This window comes from Lathamus discolor, chromosome 21 (assembly GCF_037157495.1).
Source record: "Lathamus discolor isolate bLatDis1 chromosome 21, bLatDis1.hap1, whole genome shotgun sequence".
NCBI lineage: Eukaryota > Metazoa > Chordata > Aves > Psittaciformes > Psittacidae > Lathamus > Lathamus discolor.
Genome location: NC_088904.1, coordinates 4,732,966 through 4,750,811, shown reverse-complemented (window position 1 = coordinate 4,750,811; position 17,846 = coordinate 4,732,966). Strand labels below are relative to the sequence as shown.

Here is a 17,846-nt window from a genome sequence, read left to right as displayed (position 1 = left end):
TACCTTGAGACAGACCCTGCGCCTTGGGAGCAGCGGGGAAACTGAGGCAGAGCTTGGAACCCATGTTCCCAGCATGATTCCTCCACCATAGGAGACAAGGGGACATCGGGGTAGGGCCTTTCCGTGCACGTCCCTGGGCACCCCGCCAGCGCCGCTGCCTCCTCCAGCCCGGTGTCATCAGCGCCTGGGCCCATTCCAAGCCTGGCTGTGGGATCCGGACGGGGTGACCTTTCCGTCTGGCACAGGAGCTCTCCCGGTTTCCCGTCCCATCCCGCGTGGGTGGCTCCCGCTGGCACCCTTCGCTCCAGCCGGAGCCGCGTGGGACACGGGCTATTTTGAAGGCCGGTGTGTTGGCCTTGGCAGGCAGCGCTCATTTGGCTCCCGGCTGGTTTCCAGCCCCGCATGCATTTTTGGCTGAGGGGGATGTTGGTCCCCGGACCCGTTTCACTGGCACTTGGCCCAAAATCCCCAAACCAGCTCCCGGTGATGGTGTCTCTGCCCCTTCTCCCTTGCCAGGAGAGTGACGGGGCTCAATGGTGTCCTATGGGCTGTGTCACTTGGGGTGCAGAGCAGCTCGGGCTCCCCACATCCCAAGATTTGGGGGCTGGAAGGGCCTCAAGAGGGAGCTCAAAGCAGCTTTCAAACTGCTGACCTGGAGCTTGCAGGGAGCAGCCAGGCAGACCCAAGGGGTCTGGGCAGCCCTTGTGCCCAAAGAGGGGGGTTCACTGCCATGGCTGGACACGGCTCTGAGCCAGGCCAAGCCCCTGGGCAGCCCGAGGAGAAGTGGGGGGACAGGGCAGCGTGGTCCCACACCCAGGCAGGTGAAGGCCACCCTGTGTGTGTCCAGCCCAGGGGCATCCGGATGCGTTGTGCCCCATTGGACTCTGCCGATGATCTCACACGTCTGCTCTCTCTCCCTCCCACCTCCTCTTCAGGATCAATTAAGATTACGAGCAGGGCTAATTAACAGGCTGCTAATTGCGCTCCGTAAATCACAGCTTTAAAAGCAGCTCTAAGAAAGATGCGTCCTTCCCACCAGTGCAGCCGGCACTGAAAGACTCGTCCAGAGAGTTCCCATCCTTCCAACCCCTCTTCCCAAGCCCCCGGGGCTGGGGCTGGCCCCCCGGTGTAACTGGGGTGGAAGGACCTCTCCCTGCCATGGCACTGCTGCGGGAGCTGGTTTCCAGTGAGCCCTTGATAACCCCCTCCCCACCTGCTGCCCCGGCAGCTCCGCGCACGCAACGGGAGCTTGGGAATTGCATCAGTTCCCCCATCGCTGCTGTAAACACGGGTGCGCCCTGCGGGAGCCTCGCACCGAGCGGCTCCTGGGCAGCTCTTCACACCCGACCATGGCCGGAGGGAGCAGGACCCCCGGCACAGCCACCCACCAAGGCACCCACACGAGGACAGAAGATGAGCAGGGGTATGAACTGGTCAGTGCCTTCTCCAGGGTGGGTTTTGGGGTCAGGTTTGGATTTGGACACAGAGCTGGGGCACATCAGCATCCCTTGAGTTCAGGTTCTGCTTTCCCCAGGGGAAAACCCCTTCCGTGGGTCTGTCACTGTGTGACAGAGCAGCATCTGCCTCCGTTCGCTCTGCAAAGTCCACCTCAGGTCATACTCACAGGCTTCAAGCCACAGGATCCACAGCCACCTGCGTCCTCTGGTCCCTGCTTGAGATGCTCCAGTGCAGAGCTGGTTCCCACCTCGCTCCCCCAGGTTTGGGAATGGAGATGGTGCCAGGGAATCCCAGCGCTGGATTGTCCCAGGTACCATCAGGGCCTGTCCCCCCTCTCCCAGTGCCAGGACTCCGCAGTGTTGGGGTTTGCTGCTGCAGGCGCTGAGCTGAGGCCGGTCCCCAGCAGCGTGAGCTCCGTGTCCCCAGCGCTTCCTGGCCGCCTCCCTCGGGTTATGTCACTGTGGTTCGGTGGCCCCCGCGCAGCGTTCCAGGGCCACTCGCTGCTGGTGGCGCGGGGACGGGATGTGGGCAGGAGCATGGGGCAGCCCCCCCGGGCAGGTCACTGCTTTTAGAACAGTGAGACATAAAACCGAGAGGGAGGGAGCTGGAGGTTTCCTTTTGGAGCTGTGAGGCTGGAGGGGGGTGTGGGGGGTGGGGGGGTGTCGAGCTGATGAGGTTTCTTTGGCTGTGGTTTTGCCGAGCCCTCGGGGGTGCTGAGGACCGGGACCCCCAGCCCCGTGGCCAGAGGGGTGAGGGGGTCACCTGAAACCAAGGTAGGGGGATCTGGCTCTGAACCTCCGCCCAGGACCCCCCATCTCAGCCTGAGTCTGAGTCCCCCCAAGAGGGCACAAGCACTCCCCCAGGACCTCCCAAACTTCGCCCTCATCCCAGGCCCCCAGGCTGCCGCAAGCTCATCCCCAATCCTCCCTCTGCCAAATCCCCATCCCGGTACCCGCTTCCCACCACCTCACCCCACTCCAGCCCCCCAAAGGCTCCCTTAAACCCCTCAGCCTTCCCCTCCGCCCCGCCCCGATTCCCGGCAGAGGCGGGGCTATGCAAATAACCCATGCGGCGGCCGCCAATGGGGATTGAGCCCGGCTGCGGTATGCAAATCTTTCGGCGGGATGGCCGGGGATATGCAAATGTATCCTGCGCGGCTCGGGCGGGCAGCGCGCGGCTCCGGAGACAAGCGCAGGCATCGGACCGGGACCGGGACCGAGACCCGGACCCGACGGCGCCGGGGCCGTACCGGGGCCGGGCCGGCTCCGCGGCAGCGCCGGCAGGGAGTTACCGAGAAGGACGAGCCGGTGGCCAGGTGCGTGTCCCGGGGTGGGGAGCGGGGTCCCGGGCGCACCGGGGCGCTACTGCACGCCGGTGCCGCCGGTACCGGGGAGAGGGGAGGGGACAGCAGCCACCGATCTTCCCTCTGCCGCGTCCTTCTGCCCTAACCAGGCTCCCCTCCTCTGCAGGCGGCCGCACGCATCCCGCCGGTAGCCCCGTCGTGGCGCAGGGGCTGGGGGAGCGTTGCCGGCCCGGGGAGGTGCCGGTGCGGCCGGACCGGCGCCCCGCGGGCCGGTCTGAGCACGGCGGAGCCCCGTCCCCCGCCCCGCCGTCTAGGGAGGGAGGGCTATAAAAAGCCTGTGGTTTGCGCCGCGCTCGGGGTTATTTTTACTCGTGTCTGTGCAGGGAGGAACGCCCGGGTTTAACCCAAAAGTGCAGCCTGGACGGCAGCCGCCCGGCCCCGGCCCCGCAGCCGCCTCCCTGCCACCCCCGAGCCAGCCGAGGCTTTGGGGAGCTGGGGCTGAGCCCACTGCGGGAGGGGAAACTGAGGCACGGCACTGCCGGGCTGGTGGCTCGACGTGGAGGAAGTTGTAACGCTGCAGGGCCAGGGCCTGGTGCCACCGTGGCTTTGCTGGGGTGTCACACTGGTCTGGCACATGCTGAGCTGCATCCCAACTCCTTCCTGCTCCCAGTGGGAATGTGACCTGTCCACGGCTCTTGCCAACACGTGGCACATCCATCATGTCCCAGCTCATGCATCCCCATGGGGAGAGCAGCGTGGATGCTCTGCCATATCCTCCTGCCTGCTGCAGTCAAGTCCCCATCCCTAGGGATTTACTCTTTTAATGAGAGAAAGTTTCCCAGAGCTGCTGGCTCTGGAGATGGGTTCACAGGTAATGAATTACCTGGTGGATGAGTGGGAAGGCAGGGACCTATTCCAGGGCCTTGCTCCCTCTGTCCATGCACATCCCTTCAGACAGTGGGTACCAGTTGGGAAGGGAATGTCAGTGACTCAGGCAGGGAGTCTGATCCTGGCCCTTTTCCGTGCTTGGCTGCCAGCTGAACACATCACACATGGGTGATGTGTTGGGGAGCTCCACGGCAGCTTGGGGAGCAGGATTTGGGATGCAGATGCAGGCGTCAGGTTTAGTTTAGGATGTCAAACACCTGAGCACGGGTCACTGATGATATCGGGGTTCTGACACCAAGGAGGAGCATCCTAGCAGCGAGGAGGCCTGGTGTGCCACGCTGCCGTGGGGATGCCCAGAAGGACAGAGGGGGGAACTGTTTTAAGACCTTTGAATTTCCCTTCTCTTCATGAGAATTACAGCAGGATTGTTAGGAGCAAACCAGGTTTGTAAGCCATGCAGCCCTAATACTAGCCATCAGCAACCTCTGGCTGCCTCCATCAAACCCTCCAGCAGCAAACAGGCATCATTTCCCATATCACTGCCCAGCTGCAGCATGGGGCAGCCCAGCCCTGCAGGAACAGTGAGTTCCTTCCCTTGGCTGCTGTGAGCAGCATCCCCAGCACCGGGCTCAAAGGTGGTCCGAGCCTTGGATGGGGATTGTGTCCCCGTCCCTCTTCCCAAGAGCAAGACCTGCCTCGGGTTTTGGGGTCGTTTCTCTCCTTCCTCCTTCCACACAGTCATTTTGGAACCGAAAAGCAGCCGCCCATCACCACGCTTCGCCCAAGGGCAGTGGCCTATGGCTGCGCCAGGCGCTGGGGGCACTTTCGGTCTGTGTCACCCTGAGCGGGATGAATCCGGGGCTGGAGGGAGCCAGGTCCCTGCAAACCCAACCAAAGCCTGGATTTGGCTCTGGAAGAGCTCAGGGCATGGCCCTGTGCTGCGAGGGGGGGAGATAAGTGAGTTATAGCTGGGGGTGACACTCGTGAGATGGGGGAAGGTGGTTACCCTTGTCCTCAGCACCCCGAGGTGTCCCTGGGGGCTGCAGCACCCCATCCCCACCGAGCTCTCCTTTCCCCTGCTTCCCAGCAGGCTCCTCCTGCCTTGCCCGCTCCCCAGCTCTGGTTTGTACTGGTTTGCTGTTTAAACAACCTATAAAAAGCAGAAGGGCCTGTCTGCCCCCGGCAGAAACCCTGCTCAACTTTGACTTTTCCCTGTGCCGGGCTTGGGATGCTGCTTGCACCACGAGGCCCCAGTTCTGCCGTTCCCTGGGGACCGGTGAGAGCCGGAGCCATGTCCGCAGTTTAGAGCAGGACAGCACCAGGCAGGATGGATGCAGCTCACGGTGGAGCCAGCACCATGCATCCATCCACAATGGATGGTCTTTAAAGCCCTGTTTCAAGCCTGTTGCCTTCCTGGTCCCAGCGATGCAGCATCTGGGCTGTCCTCCCCTGGGATTTCACTGCTCCTGGCTCAGATTTTCTCCTCCCAGCCAAGCTCACTTCTTCTCCCTGTAAGAGATGGGATGGAAACTCTTTCTCCCACTTTAATCATTGTTTTTCTCCAAAAAAACACTTTCTGGAAGCTGCCAAATGCCAACAGCAAGTACTTGCTGGCCACTCTTTCCCATCCTCATTCCTACCCAGCCACCTCCAGCTTTCAGATTTGCAACAAAAATCCCCTTAATTTCGTGAAAAAGGCCTTTTTTCCCCCAGTTTGGGCACTTTGTCCCATGGAGATGGGAAAGATGAGACTATGAAACTCTGGGAAACCCAGAACCCCTGGCCTGATGGTTATTAGGGGAGCACTCGGACCCCAGAGCAGCAGAAACACTCCACTAGTAACCCACCTACTTTGACTTCAGGATAGACCTGGTGAAGTTAACATTCCTGGGATCAGGCAGGGGATGGAAAGGGATGCAAAGGTGTTCAAGGCAGCACCAGGACCCCCCAGAACCTCTCTGAGCATCCTGCATTGTGTTGGAGCTGCAGCATACGGAAAAACACATCGCTCTCAAGGGCTTCGCTTTGTCTCAGCTCATTAATGAGGAGCTGGGATTGGGAGTTCCCCCACTCCAGCGGGATGCAAATGACCCCTACAGATGTGCAGCACCCAGGGGGTTCATTATAAACCCTGCGGCCTGGGGACACCGCGCTGTGGGTGCTGGCAAAGGGATGGTGGGGACCAGGGGCTGTGCTGGGTGTGGAAGTGAGCCCGGTGCGTGCGAGCGAGCAGAGCCCAGGCTAAAGATAAGCACACGTGGGAGGAAGAGGAGGCCGGCGGGAAGCCAGGCAGCACCGGAGCCTCTGCCCGGGCAGGGAAACGAGTCTCCTCTCTGAAAGGCTTTGAGGGCTCGAGAGCTTTGCTGCTGCTGGGGTTTGTTTGCATCGCTTGGAATGGTGATGTTGAAGGGTCCTTCATCCCTGCAGCCGGGCCACGTTGTGGGTCCCCATCACTGCAAGGATCTGTTTGTGTGAGGTGGGACCTGCTGGAGGTGAACGCAACGAGAGGCTGGGGGGTTTCTCCAGTGAGAGCACCCCAACCCTGCTCCCTCCCACTCAGGGGGACAGCCATGAGCCCTCCCTGGATGCCAGCTCCTTATGGGAGCCAGGCTACCCCATGAGGACAGGGCTGGAGGATGCCACTGTGCTGGACCACGGCATGGAGGTGGCATCTATGTGCCCATCACCACCGGCTGTGATAATCACGTGCAGCCATAATGCTGCTGATCGCCTTATCGCCTGGCACTGCAATTAAAATCCAGAGTGAAATTTCCCCTCCCCTCCCAGCCCTTAATACTCATCCATGGGGAGCGGAGCGCTGGTGCCCTGCCGCACTGCGGTGGCCAAAGCACCACAACCCACAAAGCCGTAACTCTTAGAGCATCCCAACCCTGCCCGCATCCACTCCCAGCCCTGTGCCTGCCTGGCAGGACTCTGGCACATGGCACGGTGCTGGTGGTAGCAGTGGCCTGGCCACGCGTGTCCCCACGGGTCCCAGGAGCAGCGGTGCTGTAAGGAGCTGTGCGGGAAGCGGCTGATGAAACCACCCCACGTGTTGCACGGGCCTCAGATGGTTTCCCTGCTGTGAATGTGCTGCTGCTTCCTCCTGCCTCGCACCCCTGCTGGCTGTTCTGGGCTGGGGCACCTACAGCATCACCCCGTGGGTGCTGGTACCCACCCAGAACCCCCACAGTGTCACCCCAAGGGTCCTGATACCCCCCTGCCCCAAGCACCCCGCCTGGGCAGATGTGGCATCTCCAGGGCTCGGAGCCATGCTGGTACCTGGGGTGGCTGCTGTCCACTGTCCCCTGCTCTGAAGCACCTCACATGGGTGGACATGGCCAGGCTTGGGCCATGGAGGGACTTGCAGGAACCCATTGCAGGGACCCATTGCAGGGACCATCTACCTCTGCACTCCACATACAGCTAGGAACCAGGATGCTGGAGCAAGGCATCGGGGTGCTCCAGCATCCAAGGAGCTGGGGGTGCTGGGTCTGTCCAAAAAGGGGGTGTTTCATGGCTCCACTGTAGCTGGGGGGACTCATCCTTCTCTCTAGTGGAGCTTTTAAAGATCCCCCCTGTGTGAGGCTGTGCAGGGATGCAGGTGAGCATCCCCTGACCTGTCACAGGCCAAACTCAGCTGCAAGCTGGAGTCCCCCAGGGAACAGCTCCTTTCTCTGCACCCCAAATTCCAAATGGCAGATGAGAGCTGACCCCTGGGGGCATCCCCAGCCATATACCTGCTGCAGGTGCCGGCTCTGGGATGTTCGGAGCAGCCCTGGCCCTGCCCCAGCAGCAATCGTTAGGAAAACCTCTGCCTTTCCATTAGGGAATCGTTGGCTCTTTCCGGAGGGAGCGGGGTGGTCCCGGCACCCCCTGTACCTTGGTGCCGTGCGTGGGCCCCGGGCCCCAGGGTGGCAGCGGGGCCGTGGGAACGGCAGCACAATTTCCTTCCATAAATTAAAATTAGTTGTGATCAGCTAAATATAGAGGCTGAGCGAGACGGTAAATGGCAACGAGGGGGAAGAGGGACAAGCTGGGGCATGGTGGGAGCAAAGGGCTGGCTGGTCCCCAACCTGCATCCCCCGCGTGCATCCCTCTGATGGGGGAGCTGCTGGACAAGCTTGGGGGGCTCTAGAGGTGCCTGAGGTCCCCAGGGAGCCACAGCACAGAGCTCCCAGCCCCACCGGCTTCCAGCTTGACTCTTGCTCCATGGACATGGCTTGGGGATAGTGGGGACCAAGCTGGGCCAGGTTTGCACCCTAATTGGGTGGGTCCTGTTGGGAGCATCTTGGTGCCATCCATAGCTCTGTACCGGAGGCCGTGGCGTCCCTGAGGGCTTTTGGGGTGACTGGTGCTGGGGGCCAACAAAACGAGGAAGAATTGGGGTGCTGCTGCAGCAAGGGAGATGTTGAAGGGGGTGTCACAGCACAGTGCTGGGCTGCAATGAGTGCTGGCATCCTGCAGTCAGGGTGGGATGCAGGGTCCCCCAGCCCCTCATCCTTCCCACTGCTTGCTCACGTGGCCTGAAGAGGTGGGTGGTTTCGCTTTGCTGTCTCTTCATACAGCCACTTCCTGACCTGCGAATGGCAGAGGTCAAATTTAGTCTGAAAACCCTAAATTTGAGCCTAAAACCAGCCCTTTTGTGTTATAGACCCTCCCCACAGCTAGCCCAGCCTCACTTATAACCACCCTCCCCACCCCACTGCCCTGCCGTGAGCAGCATCAGTGCATGGGGTGAGCGTGGAGCAGCCGCCACGGCTTCGGATGGGGGACTGGGGAGGCAAAGGCTGATCCCATGCTCCCAGCGAGGGACTTGGCATCGCAGCACTGCAGCATTCCGGCTGGCACGGGCAGGTCCCTGGGGCTGGTGTGTGGGGAGATGGAGCAGGGGCAGTGGAACCGGCTGGGGAGAGCTATGGGGCTTTTCTTCCTTTTTCCTCACAGTATTCCCCACTTTTTTTTTCTTATTTTTTAACATTTTCAGTTGTTTCTGGACAAGAAAAAAGCCAAAATTTCCTCTGAAAACTCCTCTTTTTTTCCAGAAAACCCCATTTTTGGTGGCTGGAGGGGCGAGGACACACGAGAGGCAGCCCACGGCTGCTCAGCCTCAAGGGGCTTCTTGCTCTTTTCCAGCCCTCCCTGGCGTGTAGGAGGTGAAAATGGGCCGGAAAAAGATCCAGATCAGTCGGATATTGGACCAGCGGAACCGGCAGGTAGGAGCTGCATGGGGACGAGTGGGGAGGAGGGGGACGGGGAGCCACGAGGCCATGGAGGGGGGCAACACCGCTCTGCTCCCATCAGAGATGGGTCCTCCAGAGGTGGAAGGGATTTGGGGAGCCAAGAGGAGTGTTTGGGGCTGCATCCAGCGGTGCCGAGGGCAGCATCCTGTCCCCTTCCCTGCTCCGCAGGTGACCTTCACCAAGCGGAAGTTTGGGCTGATGAAGAAGGCGTATGAGCTGAGCGTCCTGTGCGACTGCGAGATCGCCCTCATCATCTTCAACAGCACCAACCGCCTCTTCCAGTACGCCAGCACCGACATGGACAAGGTGCTGCTCAAGTACACGGAGTACAGCGAGCCCCACGAGAGCCGCACCAACAGCGACATCCTCGAGGTAGCAGCAGGGGGAAGCCGAGAGGGCCGGGGTGGGGGGGCACAGAGCCCTGCTCACAGCCCCGCTCCCGCAGACACTGAAGCGCAAAGGGCTGGGGCTGGAGAGCCACGAGCTGGAGGTGGACGAGGGGCCGGATCCCGAGGAGAAAGCGCGAAGGCTGAGCGAGGGCATGGACCTGTCGGTGCCACGACCCAGGTTTTATGTGAGTCGCTGCTGTCCCCAACGTCCCCCAGGTCCCCGTCCCCTCCCTGCCCCTGAGCTCTGCTTTCGCCCTGCAGAGCCCAGCACCGCTGCCTGAGGCTGCCTATGGCAGCTCCCCACCGGCCACCACCACGGCCCTGAGCAGCACCAGCGCGGCCCCGCAGGGCCAGGGCCGCCCGCCCGTCTTCAAACCAGCACCGCCGAAGCCACCAGGACGCTCCCCAGGGCCATTGCCCCCAGGTAGGCTCAGATCCATCACCAGGGATGCTGCAGGGAGAAAGATGTTACCATGGGCACCGTCCCCACCATGGCACCGCATCCCCACCATGGTCACCACATTCCCACCATGGGCACCCTGTCCCCACCATGGCGCCACATCCCCACCATGGGCACCCTGTCCCCACCATGGTCACCACATCCCTACCATGGGCACCCTGTCCCCACCATGGCACCACATCCCCACCATGGTCACCACATCCCCACCATGGGCACCCTGTCCCCACCATGGCGCCACATCCCCACCATGGGCACCCTGTCCCCACCATGGTCACCACATCCCTACCATGGGCACCCTGTCCCCACCATGGCACCACATCCCCACCATGGGCACCACATCCCCACCATGGGCACCCTGTCCCCACCATGGCACCACATCCCCACCATGGGCACCACATCCCCACCATGGGCACCGTGTCCCCACCATGGCACCACATCCCCACCATGGTCACCACATCCCCACCATGGGCACCCTGTCATTGCTGGCCCCACAGGGATTTTCCCATCCAGGCACCGCATGCAAAGATCCTCTTACAGCATCTCCCGGGGACTTACCAGGAGCGGGGCTGCGGTGGGTGTGTGGGCAGGGAGCTGAAACACCAGCCCCTGCCTCCCTCCAGATGCTTCCTGTGCCCTGCTGGCACCCAGCACCCTGCACCCTGCAGCCTCCTGTGTGGTAGAGCTCAGAGTCAGCATGAGGGGCTCATCCTGCCCAGGGGATAGCACTGGACCAGGTGGTGACAGGGACATGGGTGCCTCCAGGGCCATGTAGCAGAAAAGCAGCCAGAAAAAGATGCTGGAGCTTTACCAGCAGACCCACCCCGGGGGGTGGAGGTGGTGTGAGGGCATCTGGGTGATATTCTCAGCATGAAGCATCCCCATCTCCATGGGGGCAGCGTGGTGGCCCTGGGCTGACACCCCCGTGCTGGAGGCTGCCCCGTGGGGAGCTGGATGCTCCCTGCAGCAGGGTCCAGCGGGCGATGTCTGCAGGCTGCTGTAGCCCCAGGGCTGGACCCAGCCACGGTTTCCACCCACAGCGTGTGGCCACTGGTGCCGCTGCTCAGGAAGTGGGTTTACCGGAGCGCGGCACCGTGCAGGCACCCAAGGCACTGAGGGCACCAGGGCCACAGCCATGGGGATCCCCCCGGCACCTCTCATCCCTCAGGGTCACCCCCTGCATCCTCCTGTCCCTCTGTCCATCCAGGTATTGGCTACCCCCTCTTCCCTGCTGGCAGCCTGAACCGGGCCCTGGCCACCAAGACGCCCCCCCCGCTGTACCTGGGGGCCGAAGGCCGGTGCGGGGAAGCCCACGGCAGCTTGGTGAGCGGCCGGAGCAGCGGCACCACCACGGTGAGTGCCATGGGGGGGACACCAGCTCTGTGGTACCTGCTGCCGCGTGGGCACAGCGTGGCCCTGTCACTAGGAGGGAGGCTGGCGGGGGGGATGCTGCACTGTGGGTTCCTCAAGGGGTTGGCAGCACGAAGCCTGATGGGGGGCACCCGCTTTCCCACAGCGACCACTGTACCCTGCTCTGCAGACCCTGAGCCCTGTGCTCGCTCCGGGCAGCTCCAGCATCCCAAGCCACGGCCTCACCAGTTTCCCCTTCCTCACCCCAGCCCAAGCAGGTAAGTCCTGGCCCCTCAGCCCCAGGACAGCGCGGCCCCCCCCCCCCCCCAGTAGACCCCCCCCTGCTCACTCTTGGCCTCCTGCTCAGCAGAGTTTGGGGCTGGTGAGGCCCCACCACCCCCCTGCTTCCTGCAGCCTGGCCCCACAGCATGGCAGCAGCCACGGGACATGGCAGCACTGGGGTAAGGATGGGGGACAGAGGGTGGGAGACACGGGCTGGGGATGAATCTGTTCATGGGGAGCTGCTGCACCCACGGGTACTACCTCCCAGCCATGGGTGATGCCAGCACCCAAGGCACAGCCCCTTCTCCCATCATGCTGGGGTCTGTTCAGCTTCATCTCTAAACTGGGGCAGACGGGGGTCACCCCAGGAACCCCCCCACCCGCTGCTGCTGGGAGAGCCTCTTTCCAAGCGGATTTCCCCAGAGGGTGGGGTTCCCATGTCCCTCCCAGTCACACACTGGGCTCCCAGCAGCGCCTGGCTGGGCAGAGCCGGGCGAGGTGAGTTTAGGGGTGCTCAGCACCTCGAGGGAGAACGGGGAGGTGAGCTCGGCCTCTCCCCACCCCGCACACCTCGGCAGGAGCTGCAGGGGGACCCGGCCTCACTCCTGCTCCCCTTCCCCAGGCTCAGCAGCCGGATTGTCCCTGCTGAAGAGCCAGCCCCCGGCGCATCCCCGCAGCACCAAGCCGTCAGCATCAAGTCAGAGCGGGTCTCCCCGGGGCTGGGCTGCCCCTCGGGCGCCCCGCAGCCTCCCACCGCCAGCCTGGCCTCCCTGAGCGAAGCCTCCCGAGACCCCGGAGACCACCAGCCACGGGACGACTACGCCAAGGGGTACCCGTACCCCCTGGCCCCCCCTCGGCCGCTGCCCGAGGAGCAGCGGGTCCCCGTCCCCATGCGACGAGCGCAGGCCATGGACACTTGGCAGAGATAGCGAGACCGACGGGGTGCAGGGGGGTGGGCTGAGCCTGGGGGGGAGCCCCGCACTTCATCCCCATCCTCAGACCCCCAGGAAGCCCTTTGCAGTGCTGCCTGGGGGGTCAGCGGTGCCCCAGGACTTCCCCTCGGGTTTCATCCACCACCTTGGGGCTGCAGCTCCCAGCAAATATCTTCCCCACCCCGGTGCCCCCCACATGCCGCTGAACCCCCCCTTCCTGCAGCTCTGACCCCCCGCAGCCCCCTGCGAGGCCAGGACCCCAGGGGTGAGGAGCGCTGCCCCCACCCCCTGCCCGGTGCCGGACGCGGTGCATCCCTGCCTGTCCGCCTGTGCCTGCGCCAGCGAGTGGGAATGCCGGAAAGTGCCACGGGGGGGCAGCAGGACTGAGAGCACCGGCAGCGGGTCCAGCCCTGCACCCGCCAGGCCCGATCCTGCACCGGCTGATGCGGGGCTGCCGGGGTCCCGCAGTGCGGCGGGATGGAGGGATGGAGGCAGCCAGGGTAGTGGGTGCCGAACCCCAGCCAAGGGGCTCTTTTCTATTTATTATCTTCTCACCAATAAAGGACTGGGGGTGTCTGGGTGTCTGGTATGAGCTTCTTGGGGCCAGGCAGCAGGCTGATGAGGTGGCAGGTCGTGAACGTCCCCAAGGCAACAAGTGCCCCATGCTCTGACCCACTGCAGCTCAGCGGTGCTGTCTCCTGCGTCCCACCACCACCTCTCCAGGGTCACCAACTGACAAGGCAGGTGACAGCCGGGTCACCCCCAGCTCTGGCCAGGTCCCTGGGGCCCAGCCATGCTGCTCCCATCCCTCAGCTCCCTGGGACAGCCCAAAAAGCTGCTCTTAGGCTCTCAGTGCTGGGAGCGGGTGCGAGGAGGAGGAAAACCTCTTATGTGCCCTTAAGGTGGACATCAGTGAGGGGTTATGTGAGGAGGTGGGACCGGCCCCCCCCGAGCTATGTCTCTTATTGATCAGGTCTGGTCTGGGGCTGGGGTTTTGGGGCTCTCTGTGTGTGGGGAGCACCCCCTTGGGCCTGAGGTGCACTGGCCATGGTCGTGGCCATGGCCACACTGCTGAGAGGATGAGGAGGAGGGGGGCAGGGTTTGGCAGTGCCCATCGTCCCCTGGTTTTGGGGGGATGTGGGTCCACCCTCGCGTTGTGTGGGCACCAACAGGCTGGGATTGAGTGGCGATGGGGGGGTCCCTCTGCACCGGCCACTCGCCAGTGCTGAACTGGGCCCCTTCCTGCGGGGGGATTACTGGTGGCCAAGCCCTGAGATTAAAACACGGGCGGGAGATTAATCCTGGGAAGAGTTTGCCCCGTTTAATAGAACGACATAAATACCAGCCAGGATTAGGGGCTGTGCGGAGCCCCGGCAGCCCAGGGCTGGATCCAGCCTCAGCTCAGATGCACCCCCAGCCGGCGGGTCCCCTCCTGGGCCACCCTTGGGGCTGGGAAGTGGCTTCTGCATGGAAAGAGGAGATGAGACACCCGGTGAAAGTGTGGGGGCTGGGGTAAGAGACACTGATTGAATAGCAATGCCTGCATGATTTATGGTTTGCATTATTGCATGGCTCATTTGAATATATGCTAATAAGGCTTTTCTCCTCGTTTTGTTTGTAAGATTTAGATTTGCTATGGCAACCCGCTGGCATGGAAGGAGCGCCAGGAAATGTCAGGGCGAGGTGAGCCCCGAACAGGGGTTGGGGCTGCCGGGGACATTCACCGCATCCCACTGCAGGGACAAGGGGACGGCCGGAGGGACCCGGAGGGCACCGGTGGGAGACGCGGGAGCCGTCAGGAGACATTCACCCCCCCAGCTGCCTGCAGGTCCAGTAGCACCCCATTATGACAGGTCCTCAACTGGGGCGGGGGGTGCCCTGCAGTGGCCCCCTCTCTGCTTTGCTCTTGCAGCGGGGTCCCTTTGCTCCCCGCCTCTGCCCCTGTCTACCTGTGGAGTATCCCCCCTGCGCAGCACAGGTGGGGTGCCCCATTGCACTGCACCCAAAGCTGGCACCCAGCTTTGTTGTGGGGTGGGGACAGTGCTCGGGTGACACTGGGAAGAGAGAGTATTCGCTCTGTGTTGCCCACCCGTGCATCTACGGGGTCCTGATCCATCCTGATGGTCCAGGCCATCTCCTCACCTCTGTGTCACTGTGCCCCCTTCCCAGCCGGCTGGGGCTGCCCAGTAAAGCCCAGTTACCTGCAGGCCTGGCATGGCGGGGAACTGTGCTGCTCCGGGAGGGTGCTGGGCTCCAGCTCTCGGGGCTGCAGAGCCGGTGGGGCTTTGTCTCCTGGTCGGTGCCGGTGCCTCTCCCGGTGTCTGTGCTGTCGGGGGCTCTGCACCGCGATCTGGGGGCTGTGAACCTTGCAGTCAGGGTGCTCCCTTGCTGGGGAACAGGCGGATGGGTTAGTCTCGGGGGGACCGTCCCCTCCCCGGAGCCGTGGGGGAGCAGCGCCCTGTCATCAGCAGCCCGGGGAGGGTGGGAGTTGATGATCCGTGGTGCTACCGAGGGGACACCCCGGCTGGTGATGGGGTCCCCCTGCTGTCCCCCTCCAGGCGGCCCCGGGCCTGTCCCGGGCTGCGGGAGCTGGGGTGGGTTCGTCCCCTCGGAGCCCCACGAAGCAGCCCCGGGAGGGTGGCCAGGGCCGAAGCGATTTCGGGCTGTGGCGGTGGCCCTGGGGCTGGGAGCTCCCACCGGGGGTCGGTCTCCGCTCCCGGGATACCCGGAGCCGTTTCACACCTTGGAACGAGCCCCGGGATGGGGGAGAGCGAGCACGGCTCCGGCCCCTAGGGGAAGGGGGTGCCCGACTCCTCCTCGCCTCCCAGCCGCAGCAAAGCGGGGCCGAGCCGGGCACCGGGGGCTGCGCTTCCCGGTGTATCCTCCCCCAAACACCCACTTTGTTGTTTTGCGAAAGCCCTGAAATATTCATAGCGCTGCGCCGATCACCTCGTAATGAATTTTTGATCAAAACCGTATCAGGGAACCAAAATACCACCCCCCACCCCCAAACCCCCGCCGTCGAGGGAGGGGACCGACCTTGCCGATACCGGCAGTCTGAAGGAGCCGAGTCCCACCCCGGGGCCTTTTATCGGGAGAGGCCCAGGCCGCGGGCTCGGCAGCAGGTTTTGGGGTGTCCAAAGTGCAGGCCCGGCCTCCTGCTGCACCCGGACTCGGCAGGGACCGGCCGGGCCACCGTGAAGCCCCGGTTGGTCGGGACGGGCGATGGGCGGCCGAGACAAAGCGTCCCGGCACCCCCCGGCCCCGCCGGGAGGAATATTCGTTGAGGGGGAAATGCATAAGCGGAGCTCGTTACGGTAGAGCACGGAGCCGGCGGCCTCCCCGGCAGCGCCGGGCCGGGGGCGGCCCATACCGGGGCAGGCAGGGCTGTGGGAGGGAGCACCGCAGTGGTTCCGGTCACAGACTCGTTCCCGGCCCCGTTCCGCGGATCGGTGCCTGCGAGGGGCCTCGTCCGCCCCGGGCCGGTTTTGGGGCGCAAACCCCGCTCGAAGCCGCTTTTTCAAGCAGCGATTTCTAACGCTCTCCGAAAATTTCGTTGTAACGGAGGAGGGAGGGTGACGGGGACTCCGTTCCCGGCCGCTTCGGGCCTTGGCGGTGTAAACGCCCGAGGTGGGGGGAATGTGGGATTTTGTGTCACATTTAAAAATGAACCGATTTGTGCTTAATTTCCACGGACTAATCCCGCACCGGCCGCGGAGCGGGCGACCGCCTGCCGCCGCCTCTGCCCCAGACCCGGGAGGTGGGAAAGGCAAGAGTACCCCTCTCAACCCCTTCCCCTCGGCTCCGGGTCTAGTCCCGCTCCCCCCTCAAACCCCGTGGGGTACCCCGAGCCCTCATTGCCCCCGGGTGGGGTCCGGATCCGGCCCTGCCTCCCGTTGTCCGTGCGAGGCCGCATCCGCCGGGTCACCGGGATTATTATTATTATAATATATATTATATTCCTTTTTATATAATAAAATCCCCGTTATTTTTAGGTTCTGCTGCCAGATCCGCCCCCGCCCCGCGCCCTCCCCCCACGGCCCGGTGCATTCCCCACAGCGCAGGGCTAACCTATCCTGCTCCCGACGCGAGGACGTCATTCCTTACGTAGGAAAATATGGAGAAAGCAAAGGGAAAAAAAAAAAAGAAGGAAAAAAAAAAAAAAACCCACATCGCATTTTCCCTCCCCTCTCCCATCTCCATTGCCAAAAGGGACAAAATGGATGTTTGGGCGGAATCCGCCTTTCCCTCTCCCCACCATGCCCGGCGGCCTCGGGTCGGCGCTGCCCGGGCCCGGTCGGGGGGCTCCCGGCGTTCAAGCCCCGTGCAGACGTTATCTGTTTAACCCCACGTAAAGGCAACGTGATCGCGGGGGGCTCCGCTTCCCCCAGCCCCGGCAGTCCTCTCCGGGAGCCGCAGCCCGGCTCCGCCGCGCTCCGCATCGCCTGGATGTCCCCGGGCTCCGCATCCTGCCCGCTGCCGGTGCCGCGTTCCCCCAGCCCCCGCCCCGGAGGCTGCCGGTGTCCCGGTGGCTCCCGGCTCCCGCTGTCGCTAAGTCATTAATGGATGCAGATGTGCGGAGGGAGGTAAATAAACCCCCCCACTCCCCTCTTTTTGTCGCTGGTTTTCCCTTCCCCTGCCCCGCATTGAACTCCCCGGGCCGGGGCAGCGGGGACGAGCGGGCAGGAGCGGGCAGCAGCAGGCGGCTGCCGGTGCTGCCCGCAGGAGGGGCCGGGCTATGCGGGCACCGGCAGCAGCCCCGCTCCCCCTCCCGCTTCTCCCAAGTTGGAAGAAGTCTGCGAGGGGGGACCCCGCGCCTCCCCCGGTATGTTATTTTGGGGAGGTGTGCGCGCTTTTTGCACACCACCACCACCCCCCCCCCGCCTCCTCCATCCTTCCCGGATTAGGGGCTGCGGGTCCCGGCAGCCCGGTGCGAGTGTGGGATGGGGGGCGAGATGGGGGGGGACGAGGCGTGGAAAGCTGCCCTCCCTCCGGCTCCCGCAGCGCAGGGAACAATGGCCACGGGCTCCGTGGGGACAATGCCCGGCGGAGCCGAGCTGCTTGGGTTGCAGGACACGTCCACCACCGCCTCGGCCACCCCGGGCCCCGTCCCCGCGCTCCCCCGGGGCAGGCACCCCCCGCTCCCCCGAGGCTGTGGGAAAACGCGTGGCCAGGGATGGGTTCGGGAACGGGGATGAGAGCGGTGGGGGGGGGGCACCAAACTTAGCGAAAGGTGTCCCCCACGCACCCCGGGGTCCGTCTCTGCCTCCTCCCGGCTTTGGGGTCCCCCCACCCCATCGAGCCTGCCGGTTCCCTCTTGCCCGTCCCGGCTCTTGCCGCAAACTCCAATCGGGTGCTCCCGACCGGGGATCAACAGGTCGGTACCGGCCGGTCCCCAGGTGCGCGCTTCTCCTTCCCCCCCCCCACCCCCCGGCCCCTTTTTTCCCAACCCTCCATCACTCACTCCCCCATTGCCCCCCCTCCACCCCCTCATTATTCCCGTTATCCCGGGGCAGCCTCCGTGCCCAAACGCCGGCATGTGCG

At 63.6% G+C, this 17,846-nt stretch overlaps 1 protein-coding gene across 6 annotated transcripts; it reads left to right on the top strand.

The window, feature by feature from the left end:
• The first annotated feature begins 2,602 nt into the window (after nucleotides 1–2,602).
• On the top strand, nucleotides 2,603–12,878 carry MEF2B (myocyte enhancer factor 2B). 6 transcript variants are annotated; one of them, XM_065700025.1, is made up of 10 exons: nucleotides 2,603–2,773; nucleotides 8,695–8,865; nucleotides 9,061–9,264; nucleotides 9,338–9,466; nucleotides 9,543–9,705; nucleotides 10,946–11,091; nucleotides 11,255–11,366; nucleotides 11,456–11,549; nucleotides 11,993–12,199; nucleotides 12,526–12,878. In XM_065700025.1, the coding sequence occupies exons 2-10, from the start codon at nucleotides 8,812–8,814 to the stop codon at nucleotides 12,569–12,571; spliced, it is 1,155 nt and encodes a 384-aa protein (XP_065556097.1). In that variant the 5' UTR covers nucleotides 2,603–2,773; nucleotides 8,695–8,811; the 3' UTR covers nucleotides 12,572–12,878. The 6 variants fall into 6 exon arrangements, with proteins under 6 accessions (XP_065556097.1, XP_065556093.1, XP_065556096.1 ...); XM_065700021.1 differs by having other exon boundaries at nucleotides 8,786–8,865; nucleotides 11,993–12,878; XM_065700024.1 differs by having other exon boundaries at nucleotides 11,279–11,366; nucleotides 11,993–12,878.
• The last annotated feature ends 4,968 nt before the right edge of the window (nucleotides 12,879–17,846 follow it).

Bases quoted from the DNA above. Each gene is read 5' to 3' on its own strand.
- MEF2B (XM_065700021.1), top strand. From the start codon at position 8,812: ATGGGCCGGAAAAAGATCCAGATCAGTCGGATATTGGACCAGCGGAAC. The intron at 11,367-11,455 runs GTAAGTCCTGGC...CCTCCTGCTCAG, and splicing joins CCTCACCCCAGCCCAAGCAG to CAGAGTTTGGGGCTGGTGAG. The intron at 11,550-11,992 runs GTAAGGATGGGG...CCCCTTCCCCAG, and splicing joins CGGGACATGGCAGCACTGGG to GCTCAGCAGCCGGATTGTCC.